At 38.4% G+C, this 23,680-nt stretch overlaps 1 protein-coding gene across 1 annotated transcript; it reads right to left on the bottom strand.

Moving 5' to 3' along the window:
* Positions 1-576: 576 nt before the first annotated feature.
* Positions 577-23,302, bottom strand: LOC139734470 (adhesion G protein-coupled receptor L4-like). Its single transcript, XM_071645253.1, has 18 exons — positions 23,177-23,302; positions 22,045-22,207; positions 19,615-19,875; positions 16,036-16,193; positions 15,456-15,492; positions 15,109-15,213; positions 14,755-14,957; positions 11,126-11,169; positions 10,364-10,472; positions 8,854-8,960; positions 8,251-8,353; positions 7,493-7,640; positions 6,852-6,918; positions 5,692-5,758; positions 4,961-5,046; positions 3,658-3,793; positions 2,579-2,620; positions 577-1,179 (listed from the first exon to the last, which is right to left on the bottom strand). The coding sequence occupies exons 1-18, from the start codon at positions 23,246-23,248 to the stop codon at positions 1,078-1,080; spliced, it is 2,010 nt and encodes a 669-aa protein (XP_071501354.1). The 5' UTR covers positions 23,249-23,302; the 3' UTR covers positions 577-1,077.
* Positions 23,303-23,680: the final 378 nt, after the last annotated feature.

The following is a 23,680-nucleotide window of genomic DNA, read 5'->3' on the forward strand; positions in this document are numbered from 1 at the left end:
CATAATTAGTTCCGGCACAATACGCATAGCTATCTGTTGCGATGAACTGAATTCGTATAGTACTGTACGAAATTGCTATGAAACATTCATAGCTGATGACGTTGACCCTTAAAATCTCACAAAGGGAAACCACAACATTGACTGGATACAACATCAATAACTGGCATAACGAACTTCAAGAACACTCACTTATTACCAAGCCTTATGCTACCAAAAAATATGTCATAGATGTCACTTTCTTTGTTGCTGTCATCACCTGTTGCTGCGTGAATACACATAAAAGAATAGACAAACCTACAGTCATGGCTGTACAGAAGTACTATGCATGTTTTTTTCTTAATTCACTGTGTCAGATATAATTATACACACATATCTATTTATATAAAGAGAGAGAGAGAGAGAGAGAGCGGGAGAGATAGACATCTAAAATTATGTGAACATCCATCACAAACCAACAAAATCTCGCACACCCTAATTTTATGATACTTGAAATAGGACAACCTACTCAATGTACAGTTGTTTTTTTATTTCTTTTTTTTTTCTAAATGTGCATTTCCTCTATATAAATCTCAAGTGTTGGATCATAAAACGAATGGGAAAATGTGACTTCCTTTTCCTTATTTGCATTTTTAGCTCTTTTCGTAGAATAGTGTGATTAGGCATGTGTTTTCATATTAGTGGCACACCTTTTTGAGATTAAGCACTTAAGTACACACTAAAGTGCAAAGCCTGTTTCCTCTGTTCGTACTTTCCCCAGAGTGCGTATCTTTCATTATATACATTATAAATGTCAATTGTATATTACACTCATACACTCTACATCATTAGACAATACAGTGTATATTGTTCTCATAGAATCTGCCCTTAACTACAAATCCATGTCTGGGAATCTTTGCTGATTTTGTGATACAGGATCACGCATTTATGGACAAATGAAAAAAATATGTATTTTAAAAGAGGTTCACGCAAAAACCACTCAAACAATCTGGGGTTCTGAGTAGCCAAATCGAGAGCAAAATATAAGCTCTTTTAGAACGTCCTTTTGTCCTCAACTTTCTTGTCACCGGCCGCATCGAACTACATCGTTGACGTAGCTGTCGAACTAACAGTCCTGCTGTTTGAAACCCAAGTGCTGTCTTTGACACGGCGACGGTATTTCATCTGAAGAGCACTCTTGACCTGCAAAATGATTCAAACTTTCTCCGGTAACAGATAATAAGGTTTCATAAGCAAAACAAAGTAAACCGAAAAGAGTATGAAATAATTGTGGAACCTTGTAGTAATTATACGTTGTGATAAAAACTGAAGTGATGAAAATGAAATAACAAAACGCAAACTTCGGAAAATGGAGGGACCCACTAAAAAGCTTGTCGAATGATAATGACAAAACTTGCAGAATGATAACACAACACTCCGTCTGTCTGTCTGCCAGAGATTCTAAAGTTAATGACTTGTTGCTTTTATTCTTGACACTGTCAGAATAGAATTCTTTGAACTGGCGCTATGTGGAACAGCGTAAAGCTATTTGAAAGATTATAGAGCGTATAGAATATCAAATGTGACCGTGCACCTCAAAACGAACATAAAGTCGCACACACTGATTTTGCGTGAGGACTGAAAACAAGTGAAATGGGTCAACCTAGCCGAACTTGACTTCTTCATATTTTCTGAAAGAGCGGGTCTTCTTTTACATTATGCTAAAATTTGGTATCATAAAACGGGCAGGAAAGTGTGTTCTTTAGCAGTTTATCTCGAACATTTTTGGTAGAATAGTGTGATTAGGTGTGTCTTCAGAATCCCTTTTTCATTTCTGAAAAAACCTTGTCCACACTCTTCACTTTCAACTCTAATAACTTCTGAAAGGATAGTGCTACTGCTTTGAAAGTAGGCATTAATTATGGACAGAATGTGTTAATGAGGCATGCTGCATTTCAGTTTAATCTGATAATCTCTTCATTGTTGTTACTCTGGTGGTTTACTTCCTGTTTTTTGTCCCATTCATCGCACAGCCAGCACGGTTTGGTAAAGATTAAGCGCTTGAATAGACACTGTATTTCAGAGCCTCTTTTCTCAGTTAACACTTTTCCTGAGTTTGTGCTTTCTTTCCAATATTTAGATAGGTTAGGAGAGTCCATTTGATTTGAGTTATACATCATTTTAAAGCTTAAAGCCTGCTCTTTCAGAATATGGTCACAACTAAAAATGCATGTCTGGCGACTTTTTGTTTGTTTTGAGGTGCAGTGTCACAAATGGAAGTCGAACATTAACCATGTCAAACCGAACACATCTGAACTTGGATTACTATTAGTTAATGTAGAGTGCGACTGTGAAGTTTTCTTACATGGTATCGCAGCTGCATTTAAAAGGTGTACATACGAACTACCAGATTAGGAGATCGTGAGCTGAACATATTAATATTCATAACACGTGGTAGCTCTGTTAACTGTGACATCTATCAAACATGACGCTCCAGCTCCTGAATTTTTAAATCAAAATTTCCATTGACAATCAATCACGATAAAGATTCTTTCTTGTCTTTGCTGTCCAGTTCTTAGTTTTGCCAAGAAAATGTACTCACATCTGGGACATGGAGGCAGTGGAAAATCAGGATACAGACACCCTGTAAAAGAATGGAAATCAAAACGTGATCATAATTAGTTCCACTCTCCTTTTCCATGGTTTTCGGAGCTTAGAAACGATTAATCTTATTTATCAGGCAAGTTTTAAAACAAGATCAGGCAAAGGAATGTGTTGAAGAGTGTTCCAATCATGTTATCATTGTAATTTAGTTTCAAAGGGCTGCCATGGATGAACGGTTAAAACCAGGCTGATGAGACCACAGGATAGCTTTCATGGATGCTTGCAGCACCCGGTTAGAGTCCCATCCCGGCAGATATTTACTTTGGCAAAGCACTTATTATCATTGTCAAGTCTTTTTGAGTTATGCCGTTATGCCGTTATGCCCACGTATGGAGGGACGTATTGAAACGAACTCACTTCACCTCTGGTAAAGTAAGAGAAACCCCCTTTGAAGTGATTGGAAATACAAGGCCTTTGATAAGGCCTATAGTTGTCGATAAGTTGACTTTTCCATGCCCTGTCGGACTAGGGGACTACCAAAGAAATTAATAATATGATTGTAACGATGCGATAACAATATTAGTAGAGATAACGAAAGTGATAAACATAATATTGATATGAAATAGCTGGTACATAATGAAAAGAGGCATGGTGTATATAAATAATCATGCGCAAAAAGGCATCATCCAGCATTAGGCAGATCATGAAAATGAATAAAGCCACACCGATCTTTTATAGTTCAATGTAATGGCAATCAGTTCTTACATGTATTCTTAGACGTTTGTCATTCCATTCGTTACAACGGCACATTTTGTGTTAAAACTTGCTGAATAATAGCTTCTCGGTATTCACATCTTGCAAGAAATCTTCATGTGTGTGTGTTTGTGTGTGTTTGTGTGTGTGTGTGGGTATGTGTGTGTGTGTGTGTGTGTGTGTGTCTGTGTGTGTGTGTGTGTGTGTGTGTGTGTGTGTGTGTGTTTAAGAACCTACATAACACAACACGTACTCTAAAGGTCACCCTGTATAGGTATAAATTTGTGGAAGATTTGCAAATTGCATCTATACTTGAAAGGTTACCTGCAAACTGAAGGCGATGATGAAAAGATACTGAAAAAAGATCATGTCGTCAGACTTGGAAATGCTGGTAATGGTTCCTGCTACCCACGTCAGTCCAAGAACAGGCAGAAGGATGAGGAGGGCTCGAGCCGTTGCCCTGTAGGACAGACCGTTCATTGATATTGATATGAAGTGATTATCTTCACAGGTTGTTGTTGTTTTTTTTTGATGTTGGCTGTCGCCATAAACAACAATATCAAAAGTTCTTTTTCTCTGTTTTTTTTTTCAATTTGAGGATATTTTCATTGCTCTTTAACTAGCAACGAACTATTCGTATTTATCACCTGTTCTACCTTAATTCAATCTAGCTTGCGTGAATGAATTGTGACCTATTGGGGCGAGTTAGACTTTTTTATTTGGGGGGGGGGGAGGAGGTACAGAGACATAAAATTATAAAGAAAAGTTGAATACATTAGTAATTAAAAAAATCAAGATAACGATGTGAATAGGCCAATATTGGGGTGATGAATCATACTAGTACGTCATACAAATGATTGAATGATTAAAGCTACAATGACACTAGTGGTATGCACAGAGGCAACAACAGATTTAGTGAGCGATTATACATAACAGCAATGTCCTTAGCTCTCCCTAAATAGGCATGCTGGAAAGCCATGAAATGTTGTCCTTTGCAGTTATCATCTGATTTGACATAGTGGATAACACTCTTGGCCTCTTATTTCCCAGGTACCTGCATTCAGCAGAGATGGTAAGGGATTTCCTCCTTGGGGCACTTAAAAATCGTTAACCTCTCAAATGTCCACATTAGGACAAAACAACGCAAAACTCAAATATCGCAAAGGAAAAAACCAATAATTATGACATTGCGCCTTCCCGGGAAGAAATAGTATCAGGTGTCGCGGGGGGGGGGGGGGTGATACTTTTAGGGTCGGTAAAAAAAATCAAATTAAAAAAGAATTGGGGGAAAAAGATGGGGGGGGGGGTCACAATACTCATATCAAAGGAAGGTTTCGTTCTTCGATTCTTTGGGTCTTAAGGAGGGGGGCAAGCTCTCGGTTCTGATCTCCCGTCCAAGCACTAAAAAAAAAGGGGGAAAAATGAATAAATAAAAATAGTATAATGAAAAAAGTATTGAAGGCAACTGGATTCTTTCCTTGAATTCATTGAACACCTCATTGCCTCTCTCCTGTAGGATCTTGTGTGTGTCTTCCATATATACTTTTTTTACAGTAGAATTCATAGGAGAAGGGTATAGATAAAAGAATTTACAACATAACGATTCGACAAATCTAGAAATGCTCACTTCAGCTTGTCGACGTTGTCTTTCTGTGAATTCGCCTTCAGAGAGATGAACGACTTCATGACGAACCACAGCATCACGGCATTAAACTGATGGGGAATTATGTATGAATCACGTAAAGATAGCACCAACACACTTGGCATTAGTGTAAAAATAGACAAAGTAAACATCTATTTTCTTTGACAGAATTGAACCTACATGTTGCTCCAGAGTCATTATCTTTTTAATCTAGTTATAAAAATGCCTGGCGATTGAACCACAATGAACTCGGGGAGACCTGATTGCATCGACATGAGAATGAATTCGTTGGCAAATCAGTAGCACTTGTAAGATGTACATAAAATGCACAGACGTGATGACGTTGCATTCTTGTCAAATATGTTGCTTTCCATCTCTCATAATTTATGTCCTGGGGGGGGGGGGGGGGGTGGCGAGGAATAAAGGGAAGTTCAGTTGAACTCTTTTTTGGTAATTTTCTTTTTTATGTTGTTGTTTATATTGTAATTATATTTACTTCTTTTTTCTTAACTCTCATAATGGCTAAGGCCAGAGTCGGCCAGGCAGAAAATAATAGATGGAAGGTATAAAACGAGGTTATTATGAATATAATCAGTAGAGCGTTACTTCTAAATTGTTTATGAGAAACTACAGTCTATACAAATTGCTCAGCCTTGCGCATAGGGTGGGGGCAGACAAAAGCAAGCAATTACGGGATGAATCAACCTGATGCTCACCAGCACTGTGGCAAAAACGCAACCCACAAATACGTAAATTGTGTTGTCCTGGTGACGAAGCCAGCAACTACAGTGAGAGAGAGTAGAGAACGATGATTACGCGGCAAAGAGTGTATTGTAAAGTTAGCACTTAAAACGAAGCAAAATAGAAACTACAAAATGTCAACACACTAAGGGGTGAGGAAAAATCATACGCTTAAATGACATGTGTAATTATGGGAAATACTGTTGGTTATACAAATCTACTTTTCTCTTTGTTGAAGTTACAAACCGAGTCGAGTTGATTTGAAACAGTTTCAACTTATTCTATCTCTGCAAATGAAATGTTGATTACTATGAACAGCAATAACATGCATTTGATATACAAAAATAATATAGAAATACATATCTAAGATAGAATCCTCCTGAAAGTGTGAACAAATCACGAAAGAAGCTCCAAATTCTTGTAATTACAACGTTCATTCTTGTATTTAAGGGTAATCGCACTGTGAAAAACAATATATTTTTTTATATCTATTCTTTATTGACTTTTTAAGAAACAGAAATTTATGACTATCTTCTGTTCATTTTTTCCAAGCCTTTCTACATGACAGTAGACACTTTGAAGATTCATTTTCACCAGCACTTTCACTATCCTTTGATCCTTCCATCTACAGTGTACTGTGGTTGCTTCTATGAAATTGAAGAATGTGTGTTTCGTCATTCAGCGTAACACTTAAGATAATACTAGACAAGAAAAAGAAAATGTTATTTGTTGTTTCCTGAAAAGTGTCATGTTGAATGACGAAACACGCATTTTTCGATTTCATAGAGGTAACCATGTACAGTAGATTGAAGGATCAAGAAGGATCCTCAAACAACAATATTCAATAAAAAGTAAGTTTATGGATTAGATGAATGTTTGCTTTTGGGGGAACAGCAAGTTGCATTTTCTTTTTCTTTCTCCCTTCGTTATTGTCCCTTCATACCCTTTGGAAGCAGAAACCTGATTGTTGATTCATCACTCATGCTTTCTCATTTGAAGTGCTGGCATAACAGAAGTCAAATCATCACAGAAGGAAGGCAACAGAAACAAGAGAGAGAGAGAGAGAGAGAGAGAGAGAGAGAGAGAGAGAGAATCACGGGAACCACATTATATTTTGCATTGATTATAAGCTTACAAGTTAGTAGACCCGTATCCGTCGTAGAGGACGCCAAACGACACACCAACCACCACGAGAGCTCCACCTTTAAGAGCAAACAGAACAAAAATATTCTTCAAATTATTTGCACAGACACACACACACGAACACACACACAAACGCACACACACAAACATACACACACACACACACACACACACACACACACACACACCAATACACAACACACAAACAAACACACACAAAAAACCAAACAAACAGGAATAGGAGCACACAGTTACCTCAGAATCAACTTGCACTCAATCATGAGCAAAACTAAGCTAGAAATGCAGACACGCCATCAATATAAGGACTAGAGACAGTTAGGTACACATAAATATTTGAGCAAATCGTGATTAGTGACATTCAAATCTCAATAAAATCAAGTGCATATTTTCAATAATGTCGCAATGCAATTTCTTAAAAGCCTAGTGAAAAAAGCGCCAAATAATAATTGAAGTTTGATGGAGCAACGCGTGAGGAAGACTGGGCGTTCAGACACAGCGAGCCAATCTAATAATAATAACGATGCCCTTCATGCTCTAGAATATTGAAAATGATGTACCCGGCTACTGCACTTAGCGTCGAATAGATTTATGTAATATCCTCTGTTCTCTTACCCCATGCGACCATGGAGAGATAGCCGATGTGCAGTGGCTTGAAACCGATGGCAGTGGTGCGGTACAGAAAGATGCCCTCTATCATTGTCCAGGCCAAAGCTGCAGTAAACAGATACTGCAGAGTAACGGCAACACACTTGCATAGGACCTGTTGACAGAATCGTTTAAAATGTGAAACGAAAAGTGAACATGAAATTCAAGACCAACACGACTTAAGTTATCATCAATATTTCACAAAGATCTTGAATGCCTTTGGTACTAAATTAAGTAATTGAATAGTTGTGATATGATCAGGGATACCAACGAATGAAAAACAATGAATAATCTAATGGTCCAGGATCATTCAGTTACCTCGGATTGAAAGGATATTTTGCTGAAAAGTACTTCTCATTTTTTTAACCTCTTATATAATTACCCTATGACTTAATTCTATTAGGAATACGTTGTTCAACATTGTGAGAAATATCAAACTAATGTCAGTCCTAGGGAATCAACAAGTGGGTTATGCTGCAATCTCTCATACTAGCACATGGCACAAATTCGTACAATCGTTGTAATGAATTCGGGGTTGGGTTTGTAGTAGATCATGGTCTACAATGATCCGTCATTAGGGAGTTTGCAATCTTCATTCTTCCATTTTGGAATAGCTGTAATGGTAGAGGGTTTTGGCCTCTCTCTGATAGTGGTAACAGGATTGCCCATTAAAATCAAGCATGAGATATGTAGGACTTGTCTGGAACCCCCCGCACCCATCTTACCGGGTATCTGGTGTCTTCAGCCATAGTCAAGAAAAGAAGTTGTCCTAGAGCAGTGGATATGGCGAGATTCATATGAATCTGAATCTTCAGCAACTTCCATGTACTGATGAAAAAAGAAGTTTGGGGGGGGGGGCAGTGTGCCAATCATTATTTCACAAAGTATATGATCAAAAGAGACAAAAACATTCACCATTCTTTTTGTCATTTTTTTTTGCATTATTCCATCATTCTTATCTTCCCACTGTCGTTATCATTATTGTCTCATTTCACTCTTCTGTGTTTTTCTTTATCTTCTTTGTTTTCTTATTACCCGTATTATTGTCATCACATGGATGGTCATTACACAAAACCACACACGCATACACACACACACACACACACACACACACATTCACATTAGTATATATATATATATATATATATATATATATATATATATATGTAGGTGTGTGTGTGTGTGTGTGTGTGTGCGAGTGTATGTGTTTATAGCGCATAAGGGGAGGTGAAGTTGAATAATCGCTCGTTACAATTTTTATTGAAATAAAAATATCATAAATAAGAAGAGCGTAAATGATAATTACTCAACCGAATGTTAGTACTTACCCCGTCACGCAGTACAAAACAACAGCAAGTACGAGACAAGCAATGGATAAACCTCCCAGAGCCTGTGACAGAATACTTTGTACTTTGGCGTGTATTCCTGTGGGTGGCTGAAATTGAAAGTATACAAAACAGCAAAGTCAAAACAGGCAGCATCACCTATATAGAGCTGGAATGAAATAATTCATGCACTTATTTTCCCTCTATCTGATTTCCTGTTTGGTCAACGAAATCACATGCTTCCTTGTTGAAAAGAATCGTTGACAGAAGACGATGCTTAGAACACTAGTTTTGTTTTTGATTTTGTGTTTTGTTTTGTTTGTATTTTATGTTTTTTAACTCCCTGCCTGCTGCAGAGCTGCGAAGTCTTTCGGACCAGACTTGCATACAGACGAAATCTCTGAGATTTCTATAAAACACTTGTCATTTTGTATTTTGCTATTTCTTTCCCCTTCTTTGTAGACAACAGTCAGGAAGATCGTCTATGGCCATATAGTGAAAGACGCCGTTCAGAGGTGTCTAGAGCATTGTGGTGAACTTAATTAAAGATGATTTCACTATAATGATAATCTACATCCTTGCTCAACATAAGACAATCTTCGTTATCTCTTCATGGCCATACTAGAACGATATTTCAAACACTTTTATGTTTTAAGGGTTTTTATTTGTCAAGCTTATAGAATACAACAAATCTCGAGACGCCCGATGCAGTCATGTCTTCCAAACTTTCAAATCAAATTGTCAAAATGCATTGATTAAACTAGCAGGCGACTAGATTAATCACCTTTTCCGTAACTTCAATATGTGTATAGCTATGCTCACCGTACCACACATTCCGCTTATAAAGCACCTAGGTACTGTCGATTACAAAATGTCGTTTCATCAATAGTCAATCAAGTAAAAGGCACTAGAAAACTTCTATTGTCAATAATTCATTTCACGCAATCACAAAGTTAGGTGTGATTTTGTTGCGGTTTTGTTTCTATATATTTAGATGTCAGCTTAAAGACTGACAAGGAAAGAAAGACAGACAGACAGACAGCAGAGGAAAAAGAAATTTGGTCATATCCATAAAAAGTGACATTTGAGAAAGTGTGTAAGTGACGACAATTACAAATTAAAAACAACGAAAAAGTAACATCGGTTTCAAGTCATCATGACAAAAGACTTTCAAAGTATACTATACAAAACCTCCACCTTCGACAAAACATTTTTTTTCGGCCGCTGTTCTATAATGATAGCGGCATGTCTATAATGGACATGGAATATCTCTGCACACAAGACAGAACTTCAGATAGACAGACAGACAGATAGATAGACAGACAGGCAGACAGACAGACAGACAGAGAGTGAGAGACGAAGCGACAGCTTTCAAAACACTGTTCATAAAAGCAATACGTAGTCATAGTAGAATAAGGAACAACAAACCGTCTTCGGAGGAGAGACGGAGCGAGAGAGGCAGAGTAAGGAGAATTTGCATTTAATACAAATCTGTAGAAAGTTATGAATTTACCTTTGCAGAAAGGAGAACGGCGAAGCTAGTCAAGTGGTTGGACCTACATCGCACGACAGTATCGTTAGAAAAGATCGTTTCGCAGCCATTTGTGGACCAGATTCCGGCACTTATTCAAGTAAAGTAGAAAGAAATGGAAGTTAAAATGTATGAAATACAAATACATTGAAGACGTTTATGATGTTGTGAATATTTCAGCACGTATAGGATACAAAACAGAAGTCATCACTGTGAAGATTAACGTGCATGTTATTTTCCATTGCCATTTTTCTAATAATACGGTAGACGAGGGCCATGGATGAAAGCTATCAATCATTATAATGAACCTCTGCAATAGGGCGCCACAACCGACAACCAATCACGAGATTAAACAAATTATTTGCATTAATATAAAAGGGGTTAGGGACTGGGAGAGATAGGGATTATAAATTATTAGAGTGGCATCGAGCAAAGAGTTACGGTCTGAGGGATTGACGCGAGTCCCAACTATTATCTTGATTACCATTTGCATCAGTGCAGCAAATATTCACACGCTTCAACAGAAATGGGTACTGTGCCCCATATCATGATTGAATTTTAATGACATTGAAGGGGTACGACGGATGAATAACAAATTGTACATTTATCACCAGAGTACTCACTACAACGGCAGTGTTGTTGCCTTTTCTCATGTTATCCCCAATTCCGTTTAAACTGCACGCGTGAGTGTGATTAGCATTCAAACACGATGTGAAATGTAACGCAAAAGGAACAAAAGCTCACCTTTCGTTTACAAGAAAAGCACAGAAAACCTTGTCTGTGGAGACCTGTGTATGCCGACGAGGAATAATTCAATGTACAGAAAGTGTCCAAAAAGAATATTATCACTGCTACTGAATAAAACCTTTGTTGAAAATACGCTTTTTATCTCACGGCGATGATAATAATACACTGTTGGGAATATGTATAAAACCATTTTTTTTAATCTGTAAGTTCAATAGTAAGTTAGCAACAACAAAAAAAGTGTTTGAATGCCGATTCATTCAGTGCACATGTACAAGTATATATATACGTCATAATACCAATTACACCTTTAGGAGGATATGAAATAACTTTATATCTACATACCGATGATTTCATCGGCAACGACAACAACACAATTTCTTTGAATGCAAATATATGTAACAAGATTAGGAATTCAAATGGGCCAAGGACAATAATACTCTGTATTATATGCACACCCGCACACTTACGCACAAGATCTTCAAACATTGACGAATAGCATCTCGCACCTACACAAAGTCAGATTAAGATCTGATGCAGAAAATCGGAAATCAATATTGCTGACTCAAAATACTTATTTGCAGTCCCAATGAAAATTGACTTATAGGTCTACAATTTCATGCGATGTTTATGATGCAAAAGTCATTACCATACATCAAGGATGTACATATAAACATATATATATATATATATATATATATATATATATATATTATACATATATATATATATTTATATATACACACACACACTCGAATTGAGAGAAGAGGTCGAGCTGAAACAATATCATCATAATAGGAATAATGTATGTTACTGGAAACTGCAGTGTAAGTATTGCCAGTTATGAGAAATGATTAACTAATAAAGCTGTTCTTTTTCTTTCCTTTTTCTATCTTTTTTTATCTTTGTTTAACGTCCGAGTCACATTCAGTCATCAATTCGAACAGAAAGGGACTATTGGCAAAACCAAACGTTGCCCGAAGCCTGTTTTCAATACTTCAACTTAACTGGTAAGTCTTCAAATTGAAGAAATTTATGGATTTTAAGTTGATATTTACCCGCGATACTAAATCTGTCATGATCCTGAATGCTACAATGCGAAGCCCCATTTAGCTATGCGTATGGGGCTGCTGGTCGCAGTTAGCTATGCGTATGGGGCTGCACGCTGCTGGTCGCAGTTATCATGTAATAATGGTTTCGTACAATACGTGTACTACCTCGCCGCCGTACGGCGTCGCATACTAGTAAGCGGCTATTGCATGATTACTAAGACATGAGAGCACTTTGGGGCGAGTAAGTCTGACAGTGTTAAATATAAAAGGTACTTTAACCTGAAACACAAACTAAGACAAGGAAATTCAGGGAAACTTTTGAGGTACCAAAACTTTATACTTTAAAGATAGCCCTTCCCTTTTGCATTCTTTCCCAAATTGTACAGAACATGATATATTCTACCAGAATGACAAGACTATTGTAAATCTATAACATTTATGTGATATTAGAAGGTTGTTAGCCGTTCAAATTCACATAATGCCCCAAACGCTCACCGTAACGTATTCTGTGTACTAGGCACAGCTGCATACATTAATCCTCCTGTGGTTGTAATAATTATACTTATACTTCGAACAAAAGATATGCATGTTAAAGCTGTCAGTTAGAAATGAGGAATTCACTAGCTTCTCTTACTTTGTTGTCAATAGCAAATAACAACACACCACTTACATGAACTACACGTGCAACTAAGTGCACCACACAGGTCTGTAAAACTAGACTAGTAGTTTAGATTTGTAAGTTTTTCGTAGTACGAAAAGAATATTCAAATCTTAAAGGGGATGGCTAGTAACCGATCAGTGGAAATCAGTGGGAATGCTGAGGGATGATTGTTCCAATTCTTGTGGGATTCATTTAAAAGTACATTATATATCTACTGTTGTGTGAAAATCATTTGCTTCAGAACGGTCTCATATTCAAGTAATATGCAGATTAATGCCCCGTCACTGACCAGGCACGCTAACCTGGAAACATTGAATTGCACATTACTTGAATATGAGATCATTCTGAAGCAAATAATTTTCACACAACAATAGATATATAATGTACTCTTAAACGTATCCCACAGGGATTCAAACAATCATCCCCCAGCATTCCCACTGATTCCCACTGACCAGATACTAGCCATCCCCTTCAACGGTCAATTTACTTAACAAATACAGACCCTCTTGAGTTAAAAATTTACAGGAGGTTTCCAAATAATGTTTTCTTCAAAACCTAAGTGTTCTCACCAATTTTTCAAAAATTTGCATGTAAAAGGGATTGGCTGCATCCGGGACTAGGAAAAGATGCAGCTAATATCTAATGCACTTATTTTAAACATGCTTTCCCTTTCATGAATGTGAATGACGGAACACAGTTCAAGGCAGTGTGCATCTAGATTTGAATAAATTTGCTAATCATTTACACATGCTTCCTATTTGAATCTGAATAATTTCTTTGCACGGACAAGAAGCTCGATGGGGAAAACTATTTCGCGCACACGTAATGAAATAATTTGCTTTCAGTCTACTTTTTGATGAATCATTTAACGAAATTTGTGTATGGAATGAATTCAAATAAAAGAAAATGAATTTGAGGGCCTTTTCCAGAAGATTGAACATTAGGTGAGTCATTCAAAGATGTCTTTGTAACGATAAGAGATTTGAATTAAGAGACAATGAATTTGGACGTTTAAAGGCGGACGATCGTCATCCCTAATGGCACGTAAACTCCAGAACGACCGAAGTTTGTGCATGCAATTGCGCAATGCCAGACTCGGTGCTATATCCATAAAACGTGTGGGACAATGCTGCCACTAAGGCACGTGTGTGTGTGTGTGTGTGTGTGCGTGTGTGTGTACGCTTCATACACAAACATTGTGACCGCGAGCTGCGGTGATTGGAGGAGAGAGGCTAGAAGACGCGTGGCTCTTTTAGCCACTACTCTTCATGCGCATGCGCACTGAGAGTGTGCGTCCATTCGGAAGATCTCGTGGCTCGCTCGGACCGCCATTTTGGGTCATGAGATTTGTAGCACAGAACTCTCGTAGTCTAGAGTGTTGTTTGCTGTCCCATTGAGCCAGCGCTATTCTCATTCGGTGTCGCTTCATTTGATACAGAATGGGGGAGGCAGCGTGTTGCGTTCGTCTCCGTGCCGCACAAACCACTCGCCACGATTGTATGCCTTTAAACCTTTCAGAATCGTATTCTCCCTATTCAAATTTGCTTAACTTCTTTAAAATGTCTGTTGAACGAATAGATAATAATCATGAATGAAAGAATACACAATTAATGAATTCGAATGACGTTTTACGTCATGACGATCACAACTATCGTGAGTACGAGTGTTTTTAAATTAAATTGAATGACAAAGAAACCTATACACTTCTCAACCTTAAAGACCGTGTCACACCTTTTCGGGCAAGCCTTGCGTGTGACTTGTGAAGAACAATTTTTACTACCCGGAGGTCCCCGCAGATGACCCGCACATCTGCGGGGACCTCCGGGTAGTAAAAATTGTCCTTAGCAAGTCGCACGCAAGGCTTGCCCGGAAAGGTGTGACACGACCTTAGATATCTGCACAAACGCATCACCTACTGTTATATCTACAGCAAAATCGATGACGATGAAGTCGTCAGGAGGGGTTAAGTTGGCTGTTTCGTTCCCGATGCTAACAAGGATCTCGAGAACGTTGCTGATAATGGATAGGATGTTGCCGGAATCGTCGAAGCCGTCTTGCCTCACGTTTAGATGTCCTCCAACTACGTCCGTGTTTCTGACGGAACGGAATGAGGCTATGGCTGCGGAATTAAAAACGAAATGCCCCTTTTGTTATTCGAAAGTGAAAATAAAAATAAACCATACAACAATCACCAATAAAACCTCTCTGGATTCCTATAAAAATACTTCAAACGGCAGATTTGTGTATTTTACATTAACTTGTGTCCTTACCATTCATGGCGTACAGTGAAGGGGAGGAGACAGCAAATATTGCTCCACAGTTCTCGTTGCCAAGCAACCGGTTGTCTCCCAGAGCAGTCGATTCATCTTCGCAGGCTGTCATGGACATTGGAACGAGTTAGGTGATTGGGTGAGGAGATGAAATAATATTCAGTATATCATTCAATAACCGCAGCAATGCACTCAGAAGGACATGGATTGTTCAAGTGAGAATAAAGTAATTTGATAATCTAATAATCTGAGTAATTGTACGTTCTATATTATTTTTATCTACACAGGTAAAAAAAAAAAGGTGAAAGAGTTTGAATAGTACATCAGTGAGTGTTACAAGTACCCACCAAATGTAATTTCGGTTGTCTCCTCGTCGTCCTGGCTCTGTTGTGTCGGAACAAAATTAATTGAGAAAGAAAGAAGGAAAAGAAGCAGAATATTACCAACAAAATGTGCTCATTATATTTTGGTTTCGATAATCAATCCCAAATGCAAAATGACAAAATAAAATTGTAATTCGTAGATGTAGAAATTCAGAAAGATAAATGAAATAACAATTTCAGCTGATCCGCAACAAATGTCCAAACCAATTTGAAATTTGAAATCTGTGTCCTTTGCTTTTTTGGTATGAAACCATAGTATGAATAATATTACACACGCACACTGTACTCAGATTGTTCAGTATACTTTCTGTATACATACTGTTTTGTGTATATCTGCGTGTGTGTTCTTGCACAGTCAATGCTTATACTGGAAAATGATCAAACAGACGACTTCCGGTAGACGAAACTTGTTATGAGTCAAACCCCCCCCCCCCCCATATTATTACCTTACCACGAGAATTCAGAGAAAGGTAGAATAAAAAAGACAGAGAAAGAGAGGGGGTGGAAGAATAAACAAAAAGACGACGACGAAAAAAAAAGTTACCTCTGTTGTAACTTCGCAGATGAAAGTATCGAGGTTTGTAGGTTGACTTTCTCCATTCCACCAAATAGTTTTGAGTCCATCGCAAAAGTTGCTATGGAAACCTTCGGGGCCATAGCTCAATAGATCTCGCGCCGCCAACTGATAGGTTGCAGGCCCATCTACATAATCATTGAGTGGATGAATTGATGGATTTAATATAATTACCTGATCATAATAGGCTGATCAGTAAATTTTGGGAGAAGCAAGGGGGATCCCTCCAGTTTCATTCAATTTGTAAGGCGTTTACACGCCAAATTGGCAATTTAACCCATTGGGAAGCATAGAGAGCATTCTTATGCAATATGTGTTGAATAATAATGTCAGCATAAAGCAAATCATATGATGTGTCTTAGTAAGCAACTGGCAAAGAGGTGCATTACACTTGAGTGCCAGGGCCCAAGTTTTCGGGCAGGATGGTGCTACTCGCTCTTGTTTCGGCTACTTGTATTAGGCCACTATGGCCAGCCAATATTCTAATACAGGGTGAGAAGTTGGGGCAGTTGGTTTGCTCGAAGTCACAAGGTATTAGGTTGTACCATGGCCAGTCCATCTTGGTGGTACCCGGGCTAGCCGTCAGCTTTCGTTATGGTGGGAGGTTGGGCTGGATTGGGCAGCTTGCTCATTGCCATGAGCACATTTATGGGGCACCCGGGCTAGCCCGCTGGCTGATGTAATGGTGGGAGGTTGGGCCGGATTGGGCAGCCGCTCATTTCCATGAGCATTTTTTGTCGTTATGTCGTGCGTTTGTCTGTTTGGTCGTTTGTTCTGTCTCTTGTGGTGCTGGGCTAGCCCATTAAGTTTCATTATGGAGGGAGGTTGGGCTGGATTGGGCAGCTTGCTCATTTACTTGAGCAGTGTGTGTTCTGCTTTGTGGGGTGCCTAGGCTAGCCCGTCAGCTTGCATTATGGTGGGAGGTTGGGCCGCATTGGGCAGCTTGCTTATTTGCATGAGCACTTTGGGTGGTACCTGGGCTGGCCAGTAAGCGGCAATATCGTGCGAGGTTATGAAGGTGGCATTAAACTTCTCTGGGCCCCTATACTTCATAAAGAATAAAAGCTAGCACCATCCCGTTGGCGTAATTGGGTGCTGGGACGAGGTACGATCGCCCAGCAAGTGACTACACAACCCAAAACCGAGACAAATACGTTTTATTATGGTGTCAACAATTATTCATTTATTCAAATGCTCCAACTGGTTTAAGCTCTACCTTTAATGGTAGTTTTGATAACATTGATGAGAAGTGCAAAATGGTTACATTAGTGCTGAGCTTGAAATGCCCGTCCATAGATGATGTTTTAAATCTAACTGGCCGTGTTATCAGCAGTGAGCCAAAGATAAAATGTTGATCATTACAGCATATTATTGAGTGAGCAATGAGCATATGGTTTAGTGCTCAAACATTGTTTAGTGAGCATATTGTTTAGTCCAACTTATGTGTTCAAACATATTGTTAGCGTTTATTGTCAAACATGACAATTTGTGTATACTATGTGAGTTACATTCAAGCATTGCCTGCGGGCAGAAATAAACCATCAAGCAATGGCAACCAAGGGTCCACAGTGCTTTCTTTACAAAAATCAAATTTTCGTTGATGGCGGACGGCGGGGTGGTATTATTACTTACTGAGTAGGTGAGTGGTAGAGTTAATAATCCTTTGTGAGCGCTGTTGATTTCGATGAAATTTTCTCTTTGAAAACAAATTGTGTGCGTATGAAAAGATATCCACTTTGTGCCAACGTGTAGTGAATTTCGATTTTTACTTTGCAGTATACTGGAGAAAGATAAATTCCCTGGTATGCTCTTGAAACATGTTTTGGACATGGGATTGTCTTTAATCTGATTTAGCATTGCTACAATGTTGTATTACAATTATTTTGTCAGTCCTTATACATTGACGGTGTATCATTTCATTGTATACAATGCCCATTTCTTCTACATTTCCTTCTTTGAATAAGTTTGTTAATTTGTCTGTATCTTTTTTATTTGGTTTTTGAAAATCAATCATTTCTTCCCTTCAACGTAACTTTTGCCAGATTTCTCAGATGGAATTCAGATATCAAATTCTTGACAAGATTTTGAAAGGACTGTGAATTGAGTCTCGATGGAGCAACCAAAAAACAAACAAACAAACAAACAAACATTGGTTTCACTCTGTTCACTTACTGATAATTTCAATCGTGATATAATGCCATTTTGTATGACATGCATCATCGCAACATCGTAAAGAACAATGCCCATCACCATCACACACGACTTGGCATTCCATTAAGGGCTCTCAATGGTGCGCAGTGGGATAATTTGAAGCACTTTCGTTACCGTTGGCAACCTGTCTGCATGAAATATTGGTTGTTGTTGTTGTTTTTTGTTTTTTGATAATGTGGTCACGGCAGGGTATTAGCCTGGAGTGATCAATATCAACCATAGATATCAGAGACAATTATCATTTTTAAGACAAAGTATAGATTATACTTAGTAGTTGCCTTGGCTATGTATGCGGCTAATTCCTCATTCAAGACAGTTCTCAGATCTTACTGACCCAGACGACAGCTATACAGTAAAAACTTACGTACACTTACGTCAAAATTCTCTTCGGCTATTTGTGTGTTACCAGAAAAATCGGTTACTTTAGGGGGGGGGGGGTGAAGATCTCTGAGTTTCGCCAGAACTTCGGCCGGATTATGAAGATAATGAGTGCAGTACATTTTGCCCTCATTGCTGATAGTATCCCGTAGCTAGAAATGTAACGGTAGTGCCGCGCAGACCCTATCAACTGGATCAATGGGATGATTTGTGCTGCTCTGCTGATATCTTGTATCTATCATGATTTGTTGACTTTGGTGATGCATTGAATTCCTTTTCGATCAAAGCGATGCTTTTTTGATATTTAAGAAGAGGATGTACTCGCTGATAAGAAATGTTTTGGCAAATTGTAATTGATTGTAAAGATGAAGAAATCTAATGCAGCCATTTCTAGTAACATGTCTTCTTTCTTTCTTTAAAACAACAACAACATAACACGTCAAAAGGCAACAGATATGCAACTATGAATATTATTGTCTGTCCTAAGTGACATGTGAAGAGTAAGCCAAATACTTGACTAATGTTTCTGAATAGAAAACATCTAACGTACGATTATTTGAGTATTTACTTTACTTAAAGTAATAATCTTACTTAGGTATTTTTAGACAAATACTTAAGACAAAATATCGTCCTTTGAATACCGCTTTTGTCATTGATCTAGGCCAGTTAGGCAAAGTATATGTCTTATCATAATTGCGATCATTTTTTTGTTTTGTTACATAACTATTGAATTGAATACCGGCCCAGTCCAGTAGAGCCGTCTGGGCTCTATAGGAAAAAAAGAAGAAGAAGAAGAAGAAGAAGAAGAAAAAAAAAAGTGTATTTTACTTCCCTATCTCTCTTTCTCTCTCTGAAATATGCGCATATGTATCTGTATTTCTGTCTACCTTAATCTTTGCGCAAAATAACCAAAAGTGAGGTACAGCATACAGTACATCTTAAATTAGCCATGAATCTTACACGTGTAAGAGATGCTGACACTAATAGCGTGATCCGTGCCATTGGCATGTAGACACACAGATCGTGAATAGACTTCCAACAGGTAGTAAAGAACGTCGTGACATGTCAGCCGGTTACACGCCACTACACCTTGGGCGTAGGTTGTGAGGTCCATCGACTTGAAGCTTGAGTCGAGACGGACGCTCTCCACCACGATGTCCTCAATGTCCACCAAGGGATCCTTACAAATGAATAGTTTGGGGGAGCAATTCTCTAAACTCTCTGAAGGAAAGGGTGGAAAATGAGAAAGTGAGATAAATCGAGCGGCGATGAGGCAAGATAAACACGGGCAGAAGAACGGAGAACAGCTATACAGCAGTAACAACAACTTCAATCATTTGCCAATGATTAGATGCTACATGACAACCACTTTATTTACAAGGATAGGACACCATCTGTTGCTTGTCCCTAACGGAAACGCGTAAGGAAGCTTGCGAATGGAGCTTAACTTTTGTTCTAAAACACGGGCAACGGGGTCGGTAAGACATTGTCAATTTTACAACTCCACAGCATACGTAACAGACATATTCTTCACATGCACTGTACAGAGTAGGGAAGACCCAGGTAGTTTGTAAGCAGAGACCCTTGTCTGTGGTAAAGGAGTTTGTGCCAATGCCTGCCTTTCAGGTCTTTACATGTAGACCTACCATGCATTATTTCCTGCACTATACAATAGAAAATTTCCCCATTTTTCAATAGGAAACTTGCAGAAATATTGCGGATTGAGCTGACTCCTTTAGTTTTCGGTGAGGTACTGATCACATTTAGAGACATAATATTTTGTTTAAACGTTTTTTAATGTTTTAGTTATATTAGATACGTAGGCCCAGCATGGTATCATCGTTTGTTTTATTAATATGTTTATAAATGTCATTGTATAGTTATTGTGTGATTGTATGTATGGGGTTCATTGGAAGAACTGTACATGTCCACGCATGCAGTCCACGCATGCTGTGTAAATGTCATTCTTTTGTTATTTGTTGTGATTGTATGTGCAGGGTCCCTAGGAAGAACAGTACCTGCCTACTGATGGGGCTACCCTGTTGAAATAAGACTAAATAATTAAATAAAGTAATGATATAATAAAGTAAATGAAATAAGTACAAGTGTTAGGGGCTCCCGACAAGGGAACAGCCACAGTACACGGACTCTGGTGCATGTAGGCTTTTGGGGGCAGATTACTTTACGACCGACAAGGATTTGTGTCTGCAAATTAAGATCTAGGTGAGTTGAGCCACAAAGCCTACCTGACAGTTGATTCACTTCCAAGACTACTGTAGAGGGTCATATATCGTTCTTTTTGGTCAAGGCAAATATGTACATATCAGCTTTATGGACAAGAGGATAAGGAAGAACTCTAAATTGCTGAAGAAAGGGGATAACAGAGTTAGAGGTTAGACCTTTTCTGTCATTTACATAGAATCATTTATTCTGTGATGCTGTAGGCAATATGTATCCTATGCAATTGCAGATTTATTGAGGAGGTTTTGATTGAATTTTAAATGGGACAAAGCACGTGTCAGAATGGTTGACCGAATTTATTATAATTTGGTCATTAATAATCTGAATTTCATTAAGCATCATAGCGAGAAGCCAAGAAGAAGAAAAAAAAGTAAGAAACCAACGATGATTAATTTTAGGTATTATGATGAGAGTGAAGCGTAAAAGTAAAGTGAAAGACAGTGCTGAATGGTATGGGGGTTAAAAAAAGGAGAATGGGGGAATTAAGACTTAAGTGAAAAAATAAAGACCTTATTCGTTCCAAAATTTCACGAGGATAAAATGGCAGCCATAGTAGTTTGTGCAGGCACAAGATGCACTGTGTACAAATGAGCACATTGTGGGAGAGGTTGATTAACACCTTCAATAAAACAATTGTAAGTTTATTTGTTTACGTATTGTCTGGATGCACTGCTGCAAATGATTGAATCTTATTACTAAACATTTCGTGAAATGTGTGCTTGTTTTATCCGAAACTTTTGTTCTTTCTCCAACCATCCTCATCCCATTACCCTCTTCTTCATAACTCTACTTTATTTCTTTCTTTGATTGCACGAATAGAAAATCGATCACCTGATAACGAGATTGAACGCCCCAAAGTTCATCGGGACTATCGCGTGAATTTGAATGCACGAGTAGGAAATGTAATGCTTGCATTTTGAAATTGAAAACGCACATGCTGCGTGCGCTGTGTGAATTGGATGCACATTCATGAATTGAAACGACACACGTATGAAATTGAGAGGGAAAATCTATGTGCTTTGCACTCATGAGGGTGAACAACCGCTTGCTTAAGTGTTTATCAATATCCTTACTGTCGGTAACAGAGCTCGCTCCTCCAAACACATTCAAAACAAAACAAAACAAAACAAAACAAAACAAAACACTTACGTGTATAGACTATTTGGCCACATGGGTCAAAACTAACTGTTGACAAAGAATCAGCTTGAGCCGACGATGACAATGTTGATGACGCCTGAGCTGTTGAGATTATGCCTGATGAAATGGTCGAAATTTCGTTGTTTGAACCAATCGCAGTTGTAAATGGTGAGGACTGTGAAGTACAGAGTTGGTTTTATAATTGAGGTCAAAAGGATGTGTTTGATTGATTTCTTTTCTTTCATTCACAAACAAGGAATGGCTGAGTTACCACTAAATTATTTTGTCCGCGCATTAGTAGGATACATCACGATACGATGTATAGTCTAACACGACACTCGCTCCTCACTGCCCTCATCAGATCGCGGTGGACCTGTAGCAAAACCACTTTATTTGGAGAGACAATCATGCATAGACGCGTAACAGCAGTGAACCGATGCTAAAACACTCAAGAAAACGTCACATTATTGTGATATATTATGTATCATGCAGGCGTCACACTGTCCTAACATGATAAAGAAAATTTACAAATACGCCTCTGAACGTATCAACATTGGGTATCTCAGGCTTTGCAACCACTTCGTGAGCTGTGGCGAAATCTTCGTGAAGCAATGTGTCTTCAGTGTACATTTGTTAATAAAGATTCACATCTTCGTGTACATGTGTAGCCTTCGTGCTTGGCTTGGTTGCCATCATGCGACCTTCTGTAGAGATCATATTTGTTGACCGTCTCTTTTGACACTGTACGAAATTGAAAATTCCATATTCGTGTGGCCATCATGTGTCAATTTCGGGACAGCGTGATGCCACCTTCACGCACACATGCATCGAAACACATAGGCCTTCTTTAACATTGTAGCCTGTCTTCGTCAGTCGCTTTGTAATGTAAGCCGTTTGATGTGATCATGAAGGTCGGAATACAAAAAAAAAGATAGACAAGGCTATTAGAATCATTAATGTCGTAAAGTTTGAAGAAAGGTAAATATCTTCATATTGTATTATGAATATTTATTTTAGAACAGCCTAAAGTCACACTGACCGTATCTTATCTCAGAAAAGTCATGACTTGTACGTGATGCATGATCAAAAGAAAGGTATAAAGAACCAGGGAGGTGAGACGTCTCACCTCCCTGAAAGAACGTACTTCCCCCAGTGATGACGAGTGTTCCGTTGTTTGATGAGTTGTCAAGGCTCTCATATCATCATTAGTCGTCATGAACACAGTACAGTCAGTGCCACTGAAGTCTTCCAATGGCTGGCTAGATGGGGTTACACTGCTCAAACGGGTTTGTAACCCAATATTGCATGTGTGAACATTGAGGTATACTACGTGAATACTTGTCTGAAGCGGTATGATCGTGTTATCTGTCAACGTGCATGAGAGTGAAAAAAGTAACACACAATATTCATTATTATAACAAATATAGTGAAAAAGGAACAATTAGTGTAGTGACTACTCACTTACAGCAACAACAACAAAAAATAAAGAAATAGAAATATTTCATCCCCAGTTCAGTAACCAGTAATCTTTGATCTTTCGCCCCAACATTTTTCTCCCAAAATCTGTCTCCACACATACACCTGGGCTTTCTGGTGTCAAGACTTTAGTGTATTCCCGACACTTTTTTCTTACTAGCTCAAATCGCAA

This window comes from Diadema antillarum, unplaced genomic scaffold, assembly GCF_040938485.1.
Source record: "Diadema antillarum isolate AM-2024a unplaced genomic scaffold, OU_Dant_1.0 seq00000527_RagTag, whole genome shotgun sequence".
NCBI lineage: Eukaryota > Metazoa > Echinodermata > Echinoidea > Diadematoida > Diadematidae > Diadema > Diadema antillarum.